Source organism: Cyprinodon variegatus, unplaced genomic scaffold, assembly GCF_000732505.1.
Source record: "Cyprinodon variegatus isolate N-32 unplaced genomic scaffold, C_variegatus-1.0 Scaffold1183, whole genome shotgun sequence".
Classification (NCBI taxonomy): domain Eukaryota; kingdom Metazoa; phylum Chordata; class Actinopteri; order Cyprinodontiformes; family Cyprinodontidae; genus Cyprinodon; species Cyprinodon variegatus.
Window position 1 is genome coordinate 207390 of NW_015151636.1, and position 19191 is coordinate 226580.

Here is a 19191-nt window from a genome sequence, read left to right on the forward strand (position 1 = left end):
AGATAATTAAATCCAACATTTATTCCACTAGGGCTGCAACTAATGATTATTTTGTACATCAACTTAACTGTTGATTTTTTTTTTATTATTAATGGGATAGTCAAAGGTTTTTCGATAAAAAGGAAACCCGGTGCAACTAAAACATTTCCACTGGAGGAGTTCTGGGTAGAGCATATTGTGTCATGGTTGGTTTAGGAATCAAACCCACATGCAGAACACCACTTGGAGACTGATAAAAAGTTCAACAGAGTTTATTAAAGGTTGCACAAAGATAACATGAACTGGATTCAGGTAAACTGGTCCGGGCGGGATTCTCAGGCGTCTGCAGAGACGGATAGTTTGATTAGCCAGGTTAACAGATTAGTTGTTGAGTTTTCAGATGTTTCTGAGAATACCTTGAAGAGGTCCAGGCTTTCCTTTCTGAGAGGGGGAACCGGTTGGGTCCAGTCCCTAAGAGCAGCAGGTGGATTCCAGAGTGAGATCTTCAGGTTTGGCTCTCTAGGGCAGGCAGGCAGGTAACAGGCTAAGCTCTTCCAGAACTTCAGACAAGATACAGGTTTCCTGTGAGCGAGAAGACAGAGACTGGTTAGAATAGGGTTTCTCCTTAGAGACAAAGATTCTAGTAGTTACAGAGGCTCAGGTTCGCTAACCAAACTTGGTCAACACTGCGGCGTTGAAGGAAGGTCTGGCTGCTGATTATAAAGGCCGGTCTCCTGATGGGCTGATGAACTTCAGCTGTGCTGGAGGGCTCCAGCCCAGGAGACCCACAGCGCACTCTGCTGGATAAGGTGGAGACTCTCCAGATCCCAACATAGTGATGGACAAAAACATTTTTTTTTTCATCTTAAATGCAAAACGTTTAGATATTTTTTACAACTTTGCTCTAGTTCCTGCTCAGGGTGGGTCACTCCAACAGCTGTTTAGCACTTATAATAATTGAACTTAATTGATCTCACATTGGAGAAATTTACCTCTAATTTAACCCATCTCCTTGGGGAGCAGTGGGCTGCCATTGTGCGGCGCCCGAGGAGCAGTGTGGGGTTCAGGGTCTTGCTCAGAGACCCAGACTGGCAGTCTGTGGGAGTGGGTCTCAAACTCAGAACCTCAGGATTCCAAGCTCTATGCCTTAACCACTAGGCCACCACTCCCCACTTACTAAACTAGTTGACTATTATTTCAATAATTGATTAATCATGATTAATTGTTACAGCACTAGTGGTGCTTTCACTCATGTTCAAAGTGGTTAGATGTAAATAAATATTCTGACGTTAATTCTGTGGTTTTGCCTCCGTCTCTGTCACCTAGTCACTTTCCTTCTGTATGACAGACGGAGACTGAAACACTACAGCCGCTTTGCAACTGGGGGTTAATAGATTTAGGAGCTCTAGAGGACTTGTGGATGTCTTTACTTTGGCAGTGCCCGCAGAAGTGGGTCATTTTCCAGACCAGCTGCAGTGCAATGTAGCAGCAATCACATGGTAATTCAACATATGGTATATGTTTTTTTTTTCTTCCATAGGGTTTTTATGTATGGCAACAATAGCAACTATGATTATTGTGTTAAAAGCCTCCATTAGGTCTACTCTGTGCAATCCGATCTTTCTCCATGTCAGTTGCATACACATGCAGCCATGGACTTGATTGGAAAACCAAAGTTCACTCATTTGGTGGTCTATACGGGGCTCAGCAATCTACTGCTCTTTAGCGCCCCCTTCTGCTCCTTGGAGCTTTTTCAAGTTTCTTTCTTTAATATAGTTTGTAGGAGCACAAACATTCTTTATGCTTTCCAAAGCTGTAAGAGTGTGTTAATAAATACATTTTAATATTTCTATTAACCCCCTTAGTCTGGTGGGCCTGGTACAGGGCCCAACTGACAGCTAGTCATGTTTATCTATTCAGAGAAAGACCAAAACACAGTCCAAATCTGCTTGAGTTATAGTCAAGCTGTGGATCTATAAAGTCTGAGTGTTCATCCAGAATTTCAAATGGGGTTTCATGGTGTTTTGCAGTGTTTATTTCGGAAAAACATTTGGCAAGGCTAAATATTTTTTCGTTTTTTTCTTTATCAGCTATAAATCAGATATGGTGACATTTAGAATAGTGCTTCCACCTGAAAAAATATCAATGCATATCTGTCATACAAATACAAACTATTGTATTTCAAATTTATATTTTGGGAGCTGTACTTGCTTTGATCACATATGTAATTTCAGGCAGAATTTGCTCCTGAGACCCTCTAAGGTTAACAAAGTTTTGCCTGTGAAACACATTTCAATGCGGCACGGTGACAGGCAGGTAGCTGTTGGAAAAAAAAAATCGGTGAATGTACTGTAACTAAATTGTATCTGCTTATTTTTTGTTTAAATAGCCTACTTCCCTTATCAAAAGGCTGCTATTGTACTGTTGGCTGCCTTTTATTGCCTTATCGGGGCAACACTGCAACCTTCAACGTGGAGGTTTAAAATTACAGCATTCCTTTTATGCACATTGCTTTTTTTTAATTTTTTTTATTCAAAACAAAAATAACACAAAAATCTGATTTTGTTATTGTTTTCAATAATTCCATAGATGAAAGAAAAGCATAATATATTAATACAGTAATGGAAACAAAACTTAAAGCACCAAATATCATGCAGCAGTTTAGTCACATAGTGTGTCATTTTCTCCAGGATGTGCTGCAGGGAAAATTAACATTTAAACATGAATGATTATTACATAGTTAAGCCTACTTAGTCATTTTGATAGGGGGATAATATACACTTGGAGCCTTTAAAAGGCTTATATAAGAGTTTTAAATTTTTGTGGCTCCGGACGGATCTGTTTTTTGATCCATTATAGCTCTTTAAACATTTTGGGGTTGCCGACCCCTGGGTTAGCCAAAATAGCATAATTTCCCAACAAATCAAAGGAACCTTTAATTAAAACTCTATCAAAATTAGACTAATTGATTAAATATTGGAAGTACCAGAAGATTTGCTATGATTAAACAATCTCTAGAACCCAATACCATTGTCATTGTGAATGTGGGAAGCCGTTATATTCATCAAGCTATCCCAAAAACAGAAGCCACTGTGCATACACCAATTTAAAGCACCTGTCCCCCAGTGGAAGCCAATTCCATCCCCCTCAAGTGACAGATATAGACTGCACACATGGGCTATATAACCACTGTTAGAGCGGTCCGTAAAGGAGGAGGCCTGGGATTGATGACCTAATACAGTCTTACCCCAAGAGTGAGGACAATTAATCCTGGCTCGCCTAAAGACGTCTCTGTAAAAATCTCTGTCTCTTATAAGAGAGGATGCCAGGTCCGTCCATAGGAGTCACATTGTGAGTCCTGCGTGCATGCCCGGAGAGGAGCTTCAGCTCCTAATTCTCCTCATTAATCAGCTGTCTGACCAACATCCTCCAGAGAATAGCACCGCAGTTCTTTCAAGGTAATTACAGCTCTTGAAGGAGCGCTGGCTGCAACAATTGCTCATAGGTAGCCATCTTCTGGCTCAGGTGCCCTTCATTTTCAGCATTTCCTATGTTTACTGAAGGAATCGTCTTGAGTAATAAAGCCCTGCTGCTTTTGCTCTCTCCTTTTTTTGTGTGAGGTTTATCTTTTGGGGGATAGGACTGATTATTGCCTCTGATATCATTGCTCAGTATTTGATATCTTGTGTGGGGTTACATCTTGCATCATATAAAAGTCTGATTGCAGAGTTCAAACTAAGCTCGATCTATTGAGCTGTTCTTCTAGTTTAGTTGTTTTGTTATTTTCATGATACTCCAGACAAGACAGAGGTCAGACTCATCTGAGGGGATAGAGACGTTTTAGAATATTAAGATTTCCAAACTACTGGGGTTTGATGTCTGTTCTAGGTTGTAGTCCTTACATAAAACAATAAGATCAACTGCACACTGTCAATCAGATGGCTGCAATAATGCCTCAATGTTGCATAACTGGTCATTTTTCTTCACAAAACCTCAGAACCATGATCATATTTTAATTTATTTACTGTAACTTTCTTCGGTTTGAATCCTAACTCTTAACCTCTTACACACTCAGGGGGTATAAATAAATTTCTGCCTGACAAAAACACACAAAAGTATTAGATTAGATTTAGATTTAAGAAGAAACTTTTGGTACCTCTGTAAAGGTCAGATGTCATAGAATGGTTTTCTGGTGTCAGCACCATTGTAGCTTTGACCCTGCCTGAAATATTAGGGACAAAATACAAAATATTTTGCATTTTTTGAACCTCACCAAAATTTTCTTTGAAATAAACATTGCAAAACACTACCAAAATATTATTTATAGCACAAAAAAGTAGTACAGACTTTTAAATCTAAATGTTGTGTAAAAATATACCAAATTTGGACTCAATCAGATGAATCATATTTATTTTAGAATGGTATTAGTGAGAAATTTCTTAGGCGGAGAGGCCATTTTGGCACATTTATCCAAAAATGTCACCAAACTGTGCCAAATGTGTTTTTTACATCAATACTGGGGGTTTGTTAGAATTACGAGGTCACGTGGCAGCTGGACCCACCGGTGGGTCTGTAGGGTTCTAGGGGTTAATCCAAGTCAAAAAACAAAGCATTGGACTCTGTTTCGAAGTTTGAAGACGTTTCGCTTCCCATCCAGGAAGCTTTTTCAGTCAAACTATCTTTATAGAGTGGATTAAAAAACAAGCTTTGTTTTGGCTTAGAGACATGAAAATTGAACCGGACAAACGACTCCACCCCTTAGGAAAGGGCAGTTCTCCTAGTGCTTGCACAGGTTCTCTCTGGGTACTCTTGTTTAATCCAACAGCCCAGAAAGATAAAAAAATATGTTAACAGAATCTTTGGCATTGGCAGTATAACTCTTTTTTGTCTTTTAATGTCAAGGCCACATGTCCAAGTGATAGTTTACCTCTCTCCTAATGACCTCTTGAAATAATATTCAGACAATATAACAGGGTTCCCTTGGATCCTTAAAAAGTCTTTTAAGGCAATGAATTCTTCAATATAAAATTAAGACGTTGATTGGTGTTGAAATGTCTTAAATCAGTCTTTTCAAAGCTTTAGAATCAACTTACTGAGAAGCAGCAGGTATTTGTCCATTCTGTTCCATCCCTGTCTCTCCAATGCCATCACAGCATCTACTACATCAACAGCAGTGCCAGTAGAACCACATCTCTGAATGTTTGGCGGTACGCCTAAAATGAAAGCAGAAGTATGGTGGACTTTGAGTAGGTAACAAAAAAAAGTTAGTGAATTCAGTTCAGTAGTTGGTAAAAATATATCTATCATGTGTTTTTAGCTTTCTTCCTACAGTATATGGAAAGTTTTTCAAAATTCAGCTGGAACCCGAAAGTAATGGTTTATGTTAAAATAAACATTTGGGTAAAGTTGTTTCTACCCATTTTTGCTTATGTTTATTGTGAAGTTGGTCTTAACTTTCTATTTCAAGTCACACTAAAAAGTCTTGAAAACCTTGTGTAATGCGAAAGAAACTACAATGATTTAATCGAGTTCACAAAGCTCTTATTAGCCTGGTCAAGACCTTTTCTATATGCTTCTTCAGAGACCTAGAAGCTATTACACCTTACACTCTAGAGGTGTTTCCCTTTCCCATGCTCAAACTTAATTTGAAAGGAAAGCTTTCAGTTTCTCTGCCCTCTCTACTTGGATTGCCCTCCAATCTGAACCGAAAGTCTTCTAACTTGTTTCACCGAAAGCCTTTGGCCTGTCTGAAGAAACCAACAATCGAAATCCTTTGAACAGTGCTTGTGTTTCAATTCCACAATTATTACAGTGCTGCTGCATTTCATGGCCAGGTCATTCCAATAAAAGGGACCTTCAACGTGGTTAAATGAAATAAGAAACATCCTTAAGGCCCTGGCTAAATGTCAGACTGATATTAAATAGGTAGGAATAAATGTTGGAGAGACCTCATGTCAATGAGGTACAGTGTTATATAGAAAGTAAGATGCTTTGGGAATAGACACAAACTTCTCTAAACGAGATAGGGGGCGTGGGCGGACTCAGTCAAAGAAACTGGAATAGATGGATTACTGGGAGGCAGTAGAACAGGTGATTTAAAGACATAAATCAGGACGAAGTTCAGTGTGTTATCCAAAAAACAATAACTCCAGAAGGTAAATCGCATTAGCAACCTTAAAACCTCTCTGATAGCGCATTTCAGTTGAGACCCTTAAGTCACAATCTTCTATATCCCCATTGCGCCATGATGCAGGTGTTGCCATTGTGTCAAGTCACGGTCTGATTTGTCTTCAGCATTTAATACTTTTGGGACACAATAGCATCTAGAACTGCCTGACACACTGAGACACAGGGAGAAAGTAGTTCATCTGCTTTCGAAAACTTTTAGGATCGAGATGTCTCTTCTCCAAATAGACACTGTCAGTCAGATAGTTGACTTTTTCTTGGAAAAAACTCCATAAAAATCTTCATAGCAAGTAAGTTTTCAGTAAACTCATAAAGTACTGCCACAAAGCAAAGGGTGGCACCAACTCATCAAATTTTGAATGTTGGATTGTCGGCCAGTGAGGGAAGCTACTTAATGTGTGATATTGTAGGTGAAATTCTGGTATTTACATTGCCAAATAGAAAATGACAGATGTCTGCCTCACTGAGATCAAAGTTCCTTGTAGGCCAGGCACAAACTGTATCATTTCTTGCCCTTTTCAGGCCAATTCTCCTGTAGTGAGAGAATTTTTTTTTTGATCGGTGCGACTTTCAGCCTCATTGTACGTCCTGCATCGTGTAATATAGAGGAAGTAATGACGGGCGATTAGCCTTACAGGGCCATCTCCCAATCAGGTATCGGAAGGTTGGGAGACATCAAACTTGTTTCAAATTCATTTTTCGTTAGCAAATGCTGCCATTGAAGCAGAGTTATGAGTTTCTATGAGCTAATTTACCAGAACCTCACGCACTGCACGTGTGCAAACAAGTTCTTCTTCCAGATTGATTAGTCAGACCAGCGCCATCTCTCGGTTGTAAGCCGACTTCGCAGTATCTCCCCAAATGGCTGAACTCAGCCATTTACAGACTGTATCCCTTTATTCATTCTCCAGTCGCCTTTGAGGGTCCTGACTGCAAAGCAAACACCGCTTTCCTTTGTCATATAAAGGGGTCTGTTGCCAGGACTCCACCCAATGGGTGTATAGTGCTAATTCAGAGGTTACCTGGTGTGCTCCTTTATCTAAATTCTCACATTGGATATTAAAGTCAACACCAAGGGAAATCCAGGTTAAATAGAAATGAAGACAACATCAGGAAACGACATCTCAAAGACCAATTTCTTATGCGTCCCAATTTCTTATCCGTCAATAAGGATATTGCTGATAGCACTGTTCTATATCAGAAGGGCTTCCAGTGTATGAACAACGGTCTTCATTCTTCCTTTAAATTCTCTTTCTCTCCAACCTCTGCCTCTACATTGTGTTTCAGCTCCTGTAAGGTAGCTAGCACATATCCTGAATGCAGACCATGCATGTGGTGTGAAACTGAGGTCATTTCATCCTCCTTATGGGCCTTTCAGACTGAGCGGAGTTGCGCTACACTTGCTGTACTGTAGGGCTGGCTGGGTTGACATGCTAGGCAGTCACTTGTGTTGTTGTGAGCTCCAAAAACCCATCTGTTCCATGATAAATAGCAAGTGCTGCTAGTTAGGAAGGAAGACGAGGCTGTGTGTAAGGCTAAAACAAACCGGATTGATCTTGATTGATCAGCTATTGAAATCATCATCAACTAATCAATTAAGTAATTGATTAATCATTAACTGTATTATAGAGACTCTAAAACATACCTTTACCTGACACTGCTAGCCAAAGCAAGCGGTAATTATACCGAAATTGGCAGATTGATTGATTAGCAAAATAATTGTTAGTTGCAGCTCCTGCTTATGAAAGAGATCAGTTTTTAACAGCAACCTTCCCAAGTTTATCAAATGATTTTATGCAATTTGCTCTTTTTTGTGGGGTTATTGCTGCAAGGTGCAGTAGTAGCCATTCAAAATTTACCAACTTTCTTTGATGGGTCCTTGGCTTGTCCTTGGCTGGTCTCCTGCGGTTCCTTTTTAAACATCTGTGTTTGTACTAAAATATTCTTTCTGTGATCATTTGTGGACATTACGATCTAAAGAGTAGCATCATCTCTTGGTCAGACCCTGTAATTCAGTGAAAGGGTGGATTCAGAGTAAAAAAATATGCAAAAGGGGGTCACTCCAGTGGTTGGAAGTTAGAGGGGATTTTGCTGGGAGTTGTGGGGAAGTGGGCTGCTATTGTGAATGGCTACTACTGTAAACCAGATGAGAGTGACTGTCACTACAAGCTCACCTCCTTAGATTCCTTTTTTTCTGTATGACCTGATCAATCCAAGCCTGTAAAGTGCCTTGAGATGATGTGTATTCTTGAGCTGCACTATATAGACAACAGAGCTGAAACTGAATATTGTTAAACCACAGCATTTTACCCAAGTTGATCATAGCAGGAAAACCTCCTCAGCATGATTATTTCAGACACTGTGACATTTTGTCTTCTGCTTCCTTGGGCGATGTCACTCCTACAGAAGACACTGCCGGGAGCATTAACATATTTTTCTTCTTCCCTTGAAACCGTCTGTTTTAGCACTTTATCCCGGTTTAAACCATTTTTCTTTCAATTTGCAGAAACATTTGGGATCTGGCTTTTAATTTCCCCACAGAAGCACTCAAAAGACTAAAAATAAACTGGTAACAGTAGGAAGAGTGGCATTTACTTTTAAAAAGGCAGGGCACCGGCGACGAAGTCACTCCGTGCGCAAACCATGTGCTGATGTTTGTCTGCAACATTTATAAGCCTCAGTAGATAGACGATGCCTTCTTTAAAATGTTGTTTTGGTTATCCCTTTAGTGGTTTTAGGCATGCATAAAGTACATCAAGGCCCGTCCTCAGAGCCCATCCGCCTGCTGTCACTTTGCTAATGCTCTCTGTCTCCATGTGTTTCACAGATGGAGATGATACCAGAGCCTGATCCTTATGATGAGGGGACAAAAATAAGTGTAAGTTGAAGAACACCTCATGCATGCCACACTGTGATTCCTCCTAACACGCTCTATTGTAAACCAGAGTTGGCTGAGACTCACTCTGAGCCAGCACAACAGCAGCTGATTTCCTTGAATAATACACCTTCCATCAGAGAATGGAGCTAATCAGCGAAATCAGTGGCAGCGTGTTATTACTGTCAGAGTGGTTCCCTTCCTGCACACACACACACTCACACATTCACACCAGCAACAGTTCCGCCTCCTTTTCCCCCGCGCTGCATGAGCAGCACACAGTCAACCAATACGTGATCACACTGGAGCTCTCACGTCGTCACACGTGTGTGTTAAGGCATGACAGATTAGCAATGCTGCTATTAGGGAAATGTCCTCATTTCTTTGTGTTCAGGGCATCTTTTTCAATCAGCTATTACTATTTTAATGTCTTTCCTTAGTTTGGGTAATTTAGCAACTGATGAAATATGAAATACTGTTGAAGGGCATGGAAATAAAAAAAACAAAACAAAAATGAAAGCATATAGCTGTAAATTTAGCTCCTCCCAACAAGTAAGTGTTGCAGTGGTGCTGACCTAGGCCTTCTCTCAATTCACAAGAACACAAGTATGGAGTTGTGTTCTTGTGACATTCTTATACATTCTTGACAAAAACTCAGGAAAGTTTGGACTCTGGGAAAATACGCAGAAAAAAGATGATCTAATTTGAACAGAAGTGTAACTGTAAAGCTAAAGTCCTCACTGCAAAAATTATCTAGAAATTAGGAAAAAGGTCTTAAATTAAGCTAATTTACCCCTGATTTGAGTAGGTAAATAAGATGATTTGCCAATGGAATTAGTGTTTATACTTCTACTTATAAAATAAGGTAATTATACAATATGCACTTGAAATAAGACAATGCAATTGTTTTTTTTTTAAATCTAATTTTAAATGTAAGTTGTCTTGTTCTATTGGCAAAGTGTCTCACTTACCTCTTCAATTCAAGAAAATACATTTATTGTAAGAAAAAAATGACTTACTTAGAGCTTGGAGCTGCATTTCACCTCCTGTAATTAATAGTCTTTAGATAAAAATAAATTATAACTTTTTTAATTTGGTGAGGGAATAATGATTAACACATTAAGATAAACACAAATCAAATTAAAGTTTTGACAAATACAAAAAAAGAAACAAAAAAATCTCCATCAGAGTCCCGGCTGCAGAAGACAGGCTAATGTTAGATTCAAATAATTTTTTTTAACTTTGCACTAAGTCAATAGCTGGGTCATATAATGACGCTTAAACGTATAAAGTTTTTGCCTCAAATAATCTTAAAACATACTCAGAGCAAAGGCAACAGTACAGTGAACTTTTAACTTAATACTCAGCGCTATGAGCGCTCCACTGAAAACTGCTGTTGCCGCAGTGCATGCTGGATCAGCTGTCAAAATACGAGTAAACCATGTTTATCTGCATCTTAGTTGTTTCTTTCTTTAGATTACGCACTATATACCATAATGTTAACACGCAAGGAAAACATCAAACTCAAAAAGACTAGATTTATGTTTAAATCCAAAGCCGTAAAAGTTAGCTCCCGGAGGTAGCGTAGGATCCCATTTCCGGTGCAGATCAGGCAGAGACGAGTGATAAAACAGGAAAGAACTTAAGGCATTTACTTTCTCAAGAAAATCATTATTAACCTTTAACACATTATATTTTAGTACGCTTACTATTTTAAGGGTGGGAAAAACTAATTTAGGTGTTTTTAACAAAGTAAAATCCAGGGCGACCTGGATGTATATCTGGAAGAGCAAATGAGGAAGAATTGTGCTTCCAGGAAGGATCGTATAGTGACAAACGGACAAGTCTGCTCTGATGTATCCTTGATAAAGAGGGAACGGCAAGAACTACATCCGGGGATTTTATCCTTCTCAGTCTTGTGCTCTTGTGAATTGGATCAGTACATTAGAACACACAACTGCACATATTGAGAAATGGCCCTATTTTCTCGTTCTATCCCTCTGTTGGGAGGTTTTCCATCAGTTTCCAGGTCTACCGATGCTAATGCTAACATTTGCTGGGGGGTGGGGGGGTGGGCAGCCCTATTCTTTGCTCCTGTTCATGCATATCAATCAAAATTCAGCACTATGTTTCCTGCTGAGGTCTGAGCACCAAAACCAAGTAATAGTATCATTAAATTTCTTCTAATTGTCTTTTCACAGGAAACAAAGGAGCTGACTAAAGTTCAGAAAGTAGAAGAGTTCTGTGTAGAGCAAAAAGCACGTTGAAGTAGTACTACTTTCACTTGATTACCATTTTTCTGTTACTCTACCCAGCTCTGAATGTTACTAGCCACAACCAGCAGAAAAATAATACCTTCTCAAGAGGCAGTAGCGAATCACAGGTGCATTCTCCAGTTGGTGAAAGGCTACATGCACCTAAAAAAGCTAGCCAGGAAAGCAGAAAATTTGGGGCTTATTGCTATTAAATCTGCATACATTAAATGTTCAAAATGCGCCTTGAGAGTAGTTTACATAAGTGTGTTTAAATAAAGCTGTTCTTATGAGTATTTATTACACATGGGCCGTTTTGAATTCTGACTTCATACAAAAACGTTAAATTGGGGTCATGCTAATGTGACCTACAATGTTTAAGCACAGAAGCACATTTCTATTCTGTTTCATAATGGATTTTCAATAGAAGTTACATCAATCCAATGGCAAATAAATTGTGAAAATAGAATTACAAAAGTATGAAAAGGCTTTGTATATATGTATATATGTATATATATATATATATATATATAAGGAAAAATACTGGGGACCCCATAAAACTCTTGTGCACATTAATTATGTATTTGATTACAATCCTTTTGCGAAAATGCCATCAGAACGCTTATAATGTTAAGTGTTCTGATTTCTGTTTTTGTTTTGGCCCCCAAATTTCCTAAATCCGGTCCTGTCTGTACTGTGTGTTGAGTCAGGCTTTTTTCTGCTTCCACTTTTAACCTTCTGTCCCTTTAAATGACTGTAGAGCCTCTGTCTAAATGAAGGAAAACCAAAATACTAAGCTTTGAATTATGCAGTAAATGTCATTTACATTTCTTGTTTGAAATGATTAAAATCGGAAAGTTCAACAGCATCATGGTCTTACTGAATGTATTTTAAGAGATTTAATGAGCTGAAATTATGTTTTAATGAGGCAGAAATGTGGACATACTGTAGCGCTGAGTGGTTTTCATTTATGGTGACATGAGCTAAGCAGATCTACAGTACAACAGATCTGCTTGCAGAACCCAAGCTAGGATTTCTGCTCAGTCTGATATTTTCTGTATTCTGGCGAGATAGAATTCAAAAATAGCCCAGGGCTTAGGTGTAAAAAGGCTCGGCTCAAAGTCACTGTGTGCAGCTCGCAGGGCTCCAGCCCTTCTCCTAATGAAGCCTGACAATGCGAAGGTGTTTCTCCACAAAGCCTCTGCAGCTGCTAGATTTCAGGTGAATGTGATTCCCCGTCCTTCAGATATCCAACTAAAAATCATCAGAATCCTTAAACCTGCAAGTATCGTTTCTACAATGTGTTTTTGATTTAAAGCACAACTTCACAGTTGTTTGTATTGATGGATGTGAAAACTTTTATGAAATAAGCTGACAGACAGTATCCTAATATTTTTATTAGGGATGTGAATGTTTTCCCAACTCCTAATGTTTGCTAGACAGTTGCCAGGTTTACTAATGCTACAACTAATGGGTGGTTTTTGGCAACAAGATGCAAGAGGGGGGTCACTACAGGGGCTGGGAGTTGGAGGGGATTTTACCGGGAGTTGCAGGGAAGTTGGCTGCCATTCGGCTGGGAAGGGCCATTGTTAATGGCTGCTACTGTATCTGTTTATGTCAACTTATTAGTCAAAGCAGTACCAAGATGGACAATTGGTGCACATATCGCCTTATTTTTCATAATCAAGTGGATTCTGATCTTTTTGGTACAGGCATGTACCTATCACCTCCTTTAGACCTGTCACAAATTTACATTAAACTCTTAGTCCAAATTCCGTTAATTCTAATTTATTAATGCTTTACACTTAAAAATATAATTTAATGGAAGGAATGTCTAACCATGTAGAATTATGCTAAGGAATGCCTAATTTCAATAATTTGCACACAAAATATCTAAATGTAAGTACATTTTGCAACATCAGTCACTGTCGAGTTAAATTTATCTAAAAGATTTTTCTGTTCTCCTTGAAGCAAAAGATTATTTATGAGTACCATAATCTGCTCTTGGCAAAAGCACTTGCTTTAAGAATAAATATATATAAGGATTTCAAATAGTCTTACCAAGAGTAACTGTTCTACTGTACTAGCAGATTATTGGATTTATTATAAGTAGAATCCTTTTAAAAGAAGATTGATAATCCAATAGTATCTGTTCTTTCTTAGTATGTCAATCTCAAAACAAGACCAAAAACACTTTTTGGGTAGATATAAGTTGGTCAGACTTCATTAGATTGACATTTTTTTGTGTGCAATTTGGTCAAAGAAGATATTGATAGAATATCCCTCTCACTGCTACTAAAACTTGAGACATTTCACTTTTTAGAGAAATAGCATGAGTATATCCAAAAGATAAAAACAGGTATTATTTACCTACATCTGAAGGAACATAAAGCTTCCTACGACCGAGAATCAAAGCACATACATAGAAATTATCCACAACCATTTGAGGAAACAATAAGATCTATCGTTCCACTCCCTGGTTATGACAGTTGTCTCTTTCAATCTCTCTAACAGACAGTGAAGGTCCAAGGCAATGACATCTCCCACAAGCTACAGATCTCCAGAGTCAGCAAGAATGACGAAGGACTCTATGAGTGCCGGGTGACCAGAGCCAACTATGGAGAGATTGTGGAATACAAAGCCCAAGCCTGGCTTAAGGTCAACGCCACAGCCAGGCCTCGACGGCCACTGCCCCCCGCCAAGAAGAGCTCCCCACTGCACCTGAAAGATAATAAGCCAAGAAAGTCCACCTCACCATTGAGCCAAGACAACATGAGTTCAGACCAGAGGGTGGCCTCCACATCCACCTCCCACACATCCTCCAATACAGCTAAACGCATCCCCAGCTCAGGTAGGAGCTTGGTCCATTGTGGAACCCAATGCAATTCATACATCAGTGACTTCACATATTGAATGTTCAAGGTGCTGCCATTACTGTATGACTAACTAAGTAAGGCCAGACATTCTCGTTATTTCATCTAATGAATAAGTATTGAACATCTATATCATCCAATCGTTGCATTTCCTAAGTAGCTACTTTTTTTCTTGTGGGTATCTTTTTACATTGGTCAGACATAAAGCAACATTATTTTTTCTTTAGTCTTTCACTGAATTTCATCACAAATCCACAAAAATAATTTGTGGTACAGTGGTACAGTTACTGTACAAATTCATGTTGTGCCAATTCACCAGAAGATTATACCTATATCAAATAACTAGAACTGGAAGTTATAGTTAATTAACAGGTAAACAGGCAAACTCAGAGTTTCTGAAGATGCCGGTCAGCATGTAAAGTCAATGATGAATGTCATGATTTGGCGGAATCCTTCATTGACAGAGACAAGCAGTCAAACCAGAGTTTGGAATCTGCCAGTCCAGAGTGATGACCTAAAGATGCTTTTTTAACATTACTAGCCACAACCAGAAAGACAACATGCCAAGGCTCAGAATAGAGGGCCCAGTATTCAGACAAGGAGAAAGTATGATCTCTAAAACATGTTTATTAGATATGACAGATTTGCAAAAAACAGCTAGGGCAACTAAGGCAGGAACCTCTCCAGGAAGAAAACACAGGTTAGTGACCACATTAATCTGGCAGAGGAAGATTATCAGTGTGTGAGTCACTAACCGGGTGTTAAAATTCAGTCTGTGCCCAGAGGAAGAGGTAGTTTCCAGCCAGTTGGCTGGGACAAGATGCAGCAAACATGGCCCAGAGAGTCCCATTGAAGCCCCGAACACTGAAGAACATGCAGGAGATCCAAGCAGACGAAGAAAGGCAGGACAATCCAGAGGGCGAAGCCAATGGTGTAGAGTAGAGCCACGGAAATCTGGGACAGAAGACCAAAGATCCAAGGACTTACCGAAGGGAAATCCAGGTCAGTCTCAGGAGGCAGTTCCAGGTTTTGTTAACAAGCAGTTAAGTCCAATGACAGGTCAGGCAAACAGATCAGAAAGGGAACAGTCAGGATCAAAAGTCCCCAGGCAGAACGGATCAGGCATCAGAAACAATAATATCTGCTAGAATACTCTCAGCTGGAAGAAGACAGGTTAAATAGAGACTGGAGCAGGTGAAACAGATGAGCATTAAGGAGAAAACTGGGCGGAGCTAGACAGCTGAATGGAATAGCCAATCTAGTCATCAGCGCCATGCGATAATGATACAACAGTACGGTTTTTAGAGACAGGACTTGCTTAAAAGTAGCCAATCACAGGCAATTTACTTTCTCCACTTGGTTATTGCCTGACAAGTGACAAAGTGTGACAAAGCTAAGCAGAAACTGATCCACAAGCAAGCCACAAAAGAAGATAATTTAATATGTGCGATTTTTTATTGAAACTTAATGCATGAAACATCCAAAATGTATGGTGAGAGTAGGTTACCTTGTGTGTTTCAAATAAAACTGCTTGTATGAGTGTTACTGTATTTACAGTTTTTCATTTTTGGCAGAATTCTGACTTGTCAAAAGTCACTTTCATTCAGTCCATTTAAAAATAACAGCCAAAAAGAAGTGTTTCTAGAAAGGAGCTCTATGCCATTTAATGAAATTGGCTTGAGGGTTGCTTTACATAACTAACTGATTCATACAAGAACTGTCATATGAAAAAACAACAAACTTTTAGCTTTTAGGTTTTTTATATAACAAGAGAAACCATGCTAAAATAAATCTTGGAAAGTTCACTTTGTAGACATTTCTTTATTCTTTTACTTAAAGATCCCAACCCCCTGGGAGGCGGTTGGTCTTTGAAGCTCCACAGCTAAAACACAAATGCTGCTGTAAATATGCTGCTGTCAGCATTAGAAAAGCAGTCTATCTGCTTTGATTAGTGTGTCTCTTAGTGTTCAAAGATCTGTTTAACACCCTCATTTTAGTATTAATAGTTTCATTTACATTGCCTCTTTTCTTAGTGGAGTATCCAGCATATGGCAAAACTCACCAAACAGCAGCTTTTCGATGGCTGCACCCAAATGTCCTCCCAGTGCCACAGCTGAAGACCCACAAACTCATAGAGTGGAAATCCATGTTCATTAAGTTTGCCGTTGTTGATCAGTGAAGTATAGATCTGACATCTGTTTTCGCCTGACGTTTCCAATATTACACCTCCTCGACATAATTGTGCTCATTGTGGCTATTCAGAGAAGATGTGCTGCATATTCTCATGGAGACATTCACAGATGCAGCAGTTAGATGAAAGCGGACGATAGAGGAAAGCAACTTCATCTGGAAGCACTTTTGTTTCTGCTGCAGTAAAAAAAAAAAACATATGCTCTGAATCCTCGCCCCTCTGACTCCTGAATTTTTTAGATGATGAAAAAAAATATTTGTATCAAAGATAAAATGATAGAAAACAATCTCCAGTTCAGTTCTGAAGATTCTAGAAGACACCATCGCCTAATCTGCTTTGATACGGCTATAGGAGAGGGGAATGTCAAGTTTTGCCAGATTATATTTTCAAAACTCAAAATAAACTATAAAGTAATTCATAGAATTCAATAACATTTTACTGAACCCAAAACCAACATAACTCAATCTTATGTTGTCACGTTCAACTTAATGACTGTTGGCAGAGTCGCACAGTGGATTAGGCTGTGTATGAATTAAAGGAAGACAGATTAGATATTAATGCAACAGTTTCATAGAAAAAAAGAGGTGTTGTAAATATATTTATACCTTGCTTTTTAATCCATTGTGGAAGCCTTGTGTGATGATTCCTAGCTCTAGTGCTGGTCTGATTCATGATAGGACACACCTGTCAGCTCCATCCAGCTCAATCAGCCTCCACCAGCTCTCAGACCAGTCACTTGGGCCAGATTATTAATAGCCATCAGTGAGTTTAATCCAGCCTTCCTGTTACCTGTCTGCCTTCTGGATTCTGAGCGGATTCTGCCTCCTGATTTTCTGAGCCTGCCCGAACCCTATCAGACCTGTCATAGTGTGTTTTTGGATCTCTCACCTGTTCTCTGTGCCCTGACCTTGCTTTTGGATTCTCTCCTGGATTGTTTCTGAATCTGGGATCACCTGGCTCTGACTCTGGACCAGCTCTCAGATTCCAAACTCTGGTTTGTCTTGCCTGTCTCTGCTCTCCCTTGGACCAACGATTAACTGTCAAAGAAGGATTCCCGCAAATCAGCCTGGATGGATTCTGGAATCCTCTGAGGTTCACCAGTGACGTCATTCACCAACCGGCTTCTTCACAAACTCTCAAAGTTGGTCCTCAAACTCTGAGAAGAAGTTCTGGTTGCCGACTCTGGTGAAACCCTCCAGACCTGCAGCAGTTTCACTTTCTAATAAACTGTTTAAATGTCTATCATTTTTCTTGTAATTTCTGGAAAGTAAATACAAAGTGAATACACTTTGTATGTGTGGTTCTCAATTTAAATGGGTTTAAATAAACAATATTCACTGTTCTTTCTCTGACTGCCTTTTAGCACTGTTGTGCAAGTTTACCAGAAGATTATGAATATATTGAATAACTAGAACTAGAAGCTGTAGATAATAGGACATTAAAATTGAGGGTAACATCGGCTGTTTAAAATACAATTGCCTTTACCAATTTAATAAATTAGACTATGGCTTACAGCAGAGTTATTAATCGCCAATAAAAGAAATGATGCTACTGAAAGAAGAGAGAATCCAACCTGAGTGAAAAATCGTTTACCGTGTATAATGAACAGAAAAAACCACAGGTTAAAATACATTTATCTTTATTAGCTAATAATCACACAGGATTATTCTATCTAATGGCAATATCAATAAAACACTACTGAATATAGACACACGTAAATAAAGCAAGTAAAAAGGGAAATGGAGTCTAACAGTCTGTTCTAGAGTGTCTGAAGAAAGTTCAAGTTTTAAGGCTTAATGCATTGAATGTGTCCTTTAAAATTGCAGCAGATAAATTTCAATAACTCAGAGATATTAAATTCAAAAATATCCAAGTTTCACCCATTAGGGTAAAGTCTAAACCTTCTATTATTTCAGCAAACCTCCAGAAACCTGCACTTTATCAATTAGTGACAATAATCTAAAAGTCACCTTATCTGGTCCAAGAGACCAACTCATCTATTTTTACATCCTATATGCAGTCACAGATTTTGGTTTTATTTTATCTCAGCCACTGTTCTGATTATTCAGCAGTCAGCTCTAAATGTATCCGCTTCATCTAGATTATTGCAGGGTTCCTTCCCCCTGCTCCCCTGATGCTGATGAGGAGGCTTTAGTGTTCCTGTCTGAGGTAATAAACGGCCAGGCCAGCTGTGATTAATACATGTTTACTCTCAATGATTAGACTAAGATTTTCAAACAAGAGTTTTCAACAGATTGGTTGCATTCAGGGCTGGTGTACACTTCATAGCTGAAGCCATTCTTTAAGCTGAATCATGTAAAAATGACTGAAAGTTTGAAAAACAAGTAAATTATTGTGGTGAATGTCAATAGTGATGTTATATGTCTGTAAAAAAAAGAACAAAAACCATTGTCTTTGTTAATATATCAGAATTATGCTTAATTTGGTGTTACCAAGCAGTTGTTTCAGCTACTTAATGGACCTACGCAGAGTTGATTAATCTAACTCACACCAGCTTTTATGAAACAAAAACTCAAGAGTTTCCAATCTGTGGCTAGATCAATTCAGAGTTGAGGATTTAATTCTGAGTTTGTTAAACCTGCTTTTTAAAACCAACCTCTGTTTTTTTTTTAAAGTCTTTTACCTTTTAACATGTGTTTTGGCTGGAAACAGTTGGCCACATCTGGCAACCCTGGAGGCAGAGGTGGATAATTTCCATTCGAAGTTGAAAAGAAGTAGTTTATGTAGCAGCTGATCTTGCACAGTGACAGCACAGTGGTTGACATAAAAAAAAAAAAAAAAAATCATACCAGTAATTCAAATATTTTACCAGTC

The 19191-nt window shown here is 38.9% G+C and overlaps 1 protein-coding gene across 1 annotated transcript in view; it reads left to right on the forward strand.

The window, feature by feature from the left end:
- vstm2a (V-set and transmembrane domain containing 2A) overlaps nt 1-14209 on the forward strand; it is a 97503-nt gene extending 83294 nt beyond the window's left edge. The window contains exons 3-4 of the mRNA XM_015401097.1: nt 8993-9043; nt 13807-14209. Coding sequence (XP_015256583.1) covers nt 8993-9043; nt 13807-14205 — 450 coding nt within the window. The 3' untranslated portion in view covers nt 14206-14209. The remainder of the gene's footprint in view (nt 1-8992; nt 9044-13806) is intronic.
- Nucleotides 14210-19191: the final 4982 nt, after the last annotated feature.